The sequence below is a fragment of the Salmo trutta genome, chromosome 16 (assembly GCF_901001165.1).
Source record: "Salmo trutta chromosome 16, fSalTru1.1, whole genome shotgun sequence".
NCBI classification, from domain to species: Eukaryota; Metazoa; Chordata; class Actinopteri; order Salmoniformes; family Salmonidae; genus Salmo; species Salmo trutta.
In genome coordinates, this window is record NC_042972.1 from 43,273,668 (window position 1) to 43,280,931 (window position 7,264).

Sequence of the window (7,264 nt, forward strand, 5' to 3'; positions counted from 1 at the left end):
AGGAGGGTGAAGACATTTGGCATGGGCCCTAAGATCCTCATAAAGTTCTACAGCTGCACCATCGAGAGCATCGAGGTTAGAGTGAACGGCCCAGTACATCACTGGCTCCCTGCCATCCAGGACTTCTATTCCAGACGGTGTCAGAGGAAGCCCTAAAAGATTCCAGCCACCCAAGTCACAGACTGTTCTCTCTGCTACCGCACGTCAAGCGGTACCGATGCACCAAGTCTGGAACCAACAGGACCCTGAACAGCTTCTACCCCCAAGACATATGACTGCTAAATAGTTAAATAGTTAACCAACCTGGACTATCTGCATTGACATTCTTTTGACTCATCACATACGCTGCTATTACTGTTTATTATCTATCCTGTTGCCTAGCCACTTTTTCCTACCTATATGTACATATCTACCTCCATTACCTCATATTCCTGCACATCAACTGGGTACTGCTACCTCGTGTCTGTAGCTAAGTTATCATTACTCATTGTGTATTTATTCCTGGTGTTATATTTTTTCTATCTGTTGGGAAGGGCCCGTAAGTAAGCATTTCACTGTTTATGTCACGTGTGCTCCCTCTAGGTCACCAGGCTGCTCGTTATGGCGCACACCTTTAACCGTCGTTACGCGCACCTGCGCGTCATCAGACTCACCTGGACTCCATCACCTCCCTGATTACCTTCCCTACATATGTCACTCCCTTTGGTTCCTTCCCCAGGCGTTATTGTTTCTGTTCCAGTGTTAAGTCTGTGCGTTGTTCGTGTTTCTTGTTTTGTTTTATGTTGCATTTATTTATTAAAACGCTCACTCCCTGAACTTGCTTCCCGACTCTCAGCGCACATCATTACAGTTTACACCTGTTGTTTACGAAGCACGTGACAAATATCATTCCATTTGTTTTAAGTCACTGACACTGACCAGAATACCAATCCACACGATATTACATTGGACTAGAAGACAACAGGGGTTACAATAATGTGTGTTCACTACATTCTACACTAGTAATATGCTCTCAGAATGAGCCATGTGTACTGTAGTTTGGCTGACTAGAAATGTTCCATCAGTTTCCCAAGAAATAACAAATAATGGTTTTTACTTGTTGGTACATTACCTAATGTGTCTAGTCACGCTCTGCCTATTTCACCTACTGCCTGAATATACAAGCCTTTTCTCCACCCCATGCAATAGAGTGGAGACGTTGCCAAAAAATCATTAATTTGGTAAATAAGGAAGAGGAATCAGCCATACTGGGTATTAATTATGAATAATGCATGCTACTTGTGCGTTGTTGTCACCGGTAAAAACATTAAAACGCTTGCTTGCAAACCTCTATTTTGCAGTCATTTTCCTGGCTGTTTCTTTTGCTATTTATCTGTATTATTGCCCTGGGTTGTCCGGTTCTTGTGTTTTCTCATGTCATGTGACACACTGTTTGACTATGATGTAGTACGACAGTAAATCCTCTTTCCACAAATTAGAGGCATGCTAGATTCACAGGTGGTGGACTGCAAGTCATGTACAGTACATTTGGATTCACTGACTACACACAGTGGAAACAGACATACTGGCACGCAAACATAAGTTGTGTTCGTTATTGTGTACTGTAGATCTGTGCTTTGCAGCTCATTTAAATGAACATAGTACATTTTGCAGAATGATCTTATCATACTTTTTGAATCTAAATTCACTGTGTCTGTCATAAACCATACGGCTAAGGCTTGAAGAGGCATTGTCTGTTTTCATTATGGTGTTCTGAAGCTGTCACTCTGGTAAAACTCAGCATGTTGACTTACAGCGCTTGTCACGAACCTGAAAGAATGGTGAGTGAAAATAGTAGTGACCTCTGTTGTGCTGTGATTGATGTGATTTTACAGATGTACCATTTTCACAGTCACTATCATAAGCGTACACATGCAACACTGGAACACGAATGCAGACACATATGCAAACACGCATACACACACACACCATGCACACTTCACACACCCTGATCATACCCCATCTGAATTACAAATTAGTTTTATTCTCTGTATCCCTCCCTGGCACACACAAACAACACTGTAACAACAAATTCCTCTCTGACTGCTTAAATCCTATTGGACACGCTGGCAGTACCCAGTTAATATTCATGTAGCTCCTGCACACACACCCACTGCAGGGCTCCGCTTTATCGGTGCTGGTCACATTGGCACCTCTTCTGGCAGCGCCAAAGCTCCCAGGCTCTGGCCATGCTAATGTAGCAGCCTGCTCCAACAATGGCCCAGGTCATTGGAGCCTCCAGTCGCTAATTGCTTTGGTTTGGAGAGATAACAGAGTTTGATGACGCAGCAGCGAGAGGTTCTGGGAGCAGACAGCGAGGGGAGATGAACTTAATGAATCCTCAGTCACTCCAGCATTAATAGCATTCCCTCGCCGGCCACCACCGCTGTGCAAATTCATCAGAAAAGCTCCTGATTGTTTGGCATTTTGCAACGTTTGATTGAATTTAAATATCCTGTGTTGTTGTGCTTTTGTCATGTAGTCTGTGGTGGTTAAGAGAGTGTGACTTATGCAATTAATGATCATACCATCACCTGAAGGCTAACAGGATGGTTAGCCAATAGGATCATGTCCTACTATCATATATCCCTCAAGGAAATGTAATTACATGACGTGAATGCACCATTCATGAAGAATGTACTGGGAATGTGGGTGTAAATAAAATGGACATCACTCTGCAATGTCTGTTTGTCCATACAATGAATGTAATCATGCTCACAGTTAAGTTCCTTGTGATACTGGTGCCTACATTATACCATGTAAAATGCTAGATAGGTTTGTAGTTTCAAAGATAACAAGCGGTTTCCATCCATGATATTCCAATAACAGAGAGCAGAGCTGAATAGTCACATACATTTCAGTGCTTATGACAGAATCCCTTGCTCATCAGAAGATTACCATTCTCACTGAACAGGAAAAGCCCCACATTTCCAGAATTTGGCTGGAGGGTAGCTAATACAAACTGGACTTGACAATAGATGAATGGAAAGTCAAAGTAGCTGTGCTTCCTGGGTTGATTTCCCCCCTCATGTTGTGATTGCCGGGGAGCGTGATGATGGACCAGTGGAGGTGCACGGTTTGCCATTGCAAGTGGCCTCATGGGATCCACTGAGCATGGAACATAAACAACAGCATACTTAAAATACGCTTCACAGTCTTGCTGTCTTTCTCACCCACTTCATGATTCTCCTCTGGTCCCTCTCACTAACTTCAATATCTCTCCCTTCTCTACCACTCTCTCCCTCCATCACTCCATCCTCATTTTCCTGTCCGTCTCTGTCTCTCTCTCTCTCACTGATTATCTCATTAGCATGTTGATCTGTAGTTAGCTGAACTCCTTCATGTTGTGTTTGCTACTGTGAGTCCCGTCCCCATGGCCTGATAGGCTACCCAGAGAGATTAAAGGGACCAATCGCCACGGGACATTTATCCTGCAATCAGACACCTGCCCACGGAGAGACACTCTTTCTTTCTACTATTTAATGTCTTATCATGGTTTCCCACTATATTAAAATCATTCAGTAAAAAAGAGGTGACTCTCAATAACACACCTGGATGTGTAAAGGTTATTGAATGGGGCCAATGCATCCGGCACAGGGTTGTGTTCAGGTGTTGGCTGTTGCCTAAAGCAGGGCAGAGTTCCTCTATTTGCTGCAGAGGTGTCTCTGCTCCACAGCAGTGGTAATTGTATACATGGTGCGCTGTGCAGTTTCCCAGTGAAATAATAGTGACCTGAGATGGGCTGCCTATGACAGTCATCAGACAGGTCTCATCTCTGACTGGGGCTGTAGTGTCAGACCCCGGCCACCATGTGGCAGCGCCGCGCAAATTGTCCTCAAATATTCATTTTGCTGCAGAGAGCCGTGTAGGACGGACCCAGGCACCTGGCTCTTCTACAGCCCACAGCCCAGTAAACATCCCTCCAGAGAGCAGGGAGATGAGGAAAGGAAGAGAGAGAGAATGAGGGGGAGGAGGGAGAGAAAGAGAGGCATTCTCTGGCTTAATTTAGCACAGCAAACACTAGACCATAAGAGTACAAACAATCTACTCTCTCTTCAAATTGTGTTTGTACTATATATTACTATACAATATATGTTTTTCTGTATGTATGAATATTTGTGTGTGTGTGTGTGTGTCTGCAGGCACATGTGTGGAATTTAAATGGACCATTGGAGTTGAGAGAGGGGGGACAGAGTGTGGCATTGTGACAATAAGGCCCCTTATACAGTAGAACCTAAAAATACAAGTCAGTGGTCCCGGGAGAGGGCTAGTGCGATCCAGGCCTGGATAATGAGAGAGTGGAGCTGCCACTAGCCCTGCTGTCCCCAGCTCCCTCTGGCCCATGGCTCAGCACTGGAAACGCAACAGCTCAAATAGATTTATCATAGCTCTCAAAGCAGCCAGTCTGAAGGGCCTCTCACTCTGAGAAGCCATCACAGGTCTGGCCCCGTGTCTGACCAAAAAGAGAGAGAGAGAGATTGAAAGAAAGAGATGGGGGGATATGAGAAAATCGATGGAAAGGGAAAACATTTTGGATGAAAATGCAAGCAAACAGCGGCCTGTAAAAATAGAACATTACCAAAAATGTTGTTTAAAAAAATGGATGGAGAGAAGGATTAGTCAGAGATTAAAAACATGTTATTTCTTAGTCAAACTGAAACACGACATAAGCAGAAGCATGTTTTAATGGTTTATGGGCGCTCTATTTTACAGTTTACATAAGAGATGTCACAGGTATCGACTTTCAGCTTTCTGGACAGTCCACAGTTAGTGACAAGCAGTATTTAAGACTCTTTAAAGGATTAGTTCCCACAAATGACACGTTTACCTTATTTTATGGAAAACTAGAAAGTAACCTGTAGATCTAGAGCGTCAGTGACCGACCAAATGATGTCCAGATTACTTGCTCGTTATCAAAGAATCAAAGTATATAGTTAAATATGTTCAAAGGGAACTATCCCTTTAGTCTGAGCCATGGATTAACTTGTAATAACCTGCAACTATACCAGAGAGAAGGGCTGTGTCATCTCTACAGCATCAGAGGCAAAACTCTTAAAAAATATCTTCCTCTCTTTCATTTAATGTGACATCACCAGCAAAAGACGAGAAATAACTAGAAAAACAAAACATTCCAAAAACGGTCTTCTACTAGTGTAAAGATCTTATATTTATTTTTTATATGTTGTTATGATCCTTCTTAGCAACCCTAATTAGAACTGTTAAATTAATCGAAACATCTCCATGGTAATGAGTTGACCCACAAGAGTAATTTGACAATAATTTGCGATTCACGAGTGATGTATTTTTCCCCCTCCGTGCTCATGAATAGAAAGTCCTCCTGATAGAGCAGCGACACTCCACTCTATAATCAGAGTGGTTCAGGATCCAGTCCAAGAGCCGTAGAAACATACACTGACACACTGTCTGCGGCTCTGGTGCCAATACATCCACAAATGCTTCGTCAAAACAGCCATCGATTACACTTCCTCCTCAGCCACTGGTCAAAACAGCCATCGATTACACTTCCTCCTCAGCCACTGGTCAAAACCACCTCTTTGGATCTCCCTATTTGTCTATTAACAGGCGAATGTCTTCAGATGCAGGCTCCTCAAAAGTATTCAGATGTAGTCTTTATCCACCATAAAAGTATACACCCTTTGTTTCTATGAAGTCTATAGTCCATAGCAGTTTTGGGCATTACATTTGACACTGCACCTTGGTGTCTCGGTCCATTAGAGAGTGTTTTTTTTATTTGTTCTTTAGATTTTGTCACAGCTTGGTATTATGGGATGACTGACAGTCTTCCGTCAGTTGGCAGTCTAAGTGTCTCAGCTATGAGTGCCATCCTTTCTTTACATATGGAGTTAACAGTAGAGAGACTTGGTGATGTCGCTGCTCAGTGATTCTCTTGCTATCGTGTGACCTACGAAAGAGAAAGCAAAGAACAGAAGATCAGAGAGTTGAACCAGTGACACAGAAACATACAATTATCTTTGAGGGACTTAGCAAATGACACAGCGTGCACGTCTACGAAATTAAACCTCCCGCAGCCCCCCTCCAATGATGGTAGAGGGAACTAACGTCTATGAACCGGTGTTTGTCCACTGTGTTAGTGATAACCTTCATTCTACAGAGCCATCAGGCATCTACACCCCTGCAACGTGGGAGTGAGACAGACAGACAGACAGACAGACAGACAGACAGACAGACAGACAGACAGACAGACAGACAGACAGACAGACAGACAGACAGACAGACAGACAGACAGACAGACAGACAGACAGACAGACAGACAGACAGACAGACAGACAGACAGACAGACAGAGAAAGAGAGTTTGCGTCACACATTCACATGGAACACGGAGATAGATAGAGAGGGACAGAAAGAAGGTCAAAGATAGACAGAGGGAGATGGGGAGAGGGAACGAGTCGCTGGAAGGAACCGTTGCCGTGCAGTCGGTTTCGTTGCAGCAATCTCCCGAGACATCTGCCACCAAGTCTCCTAATAGCTGGGCTCCTGTTCCACACTGAGCAAATGCAGAATTCATGTCCGTTGATGAAGCACGGTTCCCCCTCGCTCCCTCACCCTCCCTAAACAGCTGATTAGCTAGACAGTCAAAGAGGATGGTGATGACTTCACATATCAGTCTTTCAGTTGTTCAGAGACCCCGGGTTATTAATTCTAACGGCAGTCTCTTAGCAGCCATTCATCCCTCCGTATATCCCCCTCACCAATATAATTAGGACTTAATTTGAAAGCCTCCATGGATCCCCTAGCCATAATGCTTTCTAATGAACACGACAGATGTTCTGCTGTTATTCCGTCTCTCTGAGTAATTACTCTTACGGTGCCTGTGCGCTCCCTACAACTGTTTTTCTTTTTATATTTCACCTGTGAGTAAACCATACCTGCTCCATCCCACAACACACACACCCACACCCCCGTCCATCAGTCAGTTCCGCAGATGAACTTCCACACATCAAAATATTACTGTAGAAAGGATGTGAAGGGCTTTCATTAAAATATATTTATCTCATATAAACAACAGTGATTATCATACTGCTTGTCTGGTTTAATGTTTCAGTCTGTACATACATTATGTGCAGCTTTGTTTTTTCAATCCCTCTTTCCAGATCTTTGCAAACATTGCTCACTTGGGGCTCCATAGACGATTGGCTCTTTTCTTCCATGGACTTCCCATTTATGTCACATACATTGGGGCTT

General features: G+C 43.6%; 1 protein-coding gene across 2 annotated transcripts in view; it reads right to left on the reverse strand.

Moving 5' to 3' along the window:
- Positions 1 to 4,706: 4,706 nt before the first annotated feature.
- LOC115150779 (chemokine-like protein TAFA-4) overlaps positions 4,707 to 7,264 on the reverse strand; it is a 53,926-nt gene continuing 51,368 nt past the window's right edge. For both annotated transcript variants that reach the window (XM_029694451.1, XM_029694452.1), the window contains one exon: positions 4,707 to 5,962. In XM_029694451.1, coding sequence (XP_029550311.1) covers positions 5,951 to 5,962 — 12 coding nt within the window. In that variant the 3' untranslated portion in view covers positions 4,707 to 5,950. The remainder of the gene's footprint in view (positions 5,963 to 7,264) is intronic.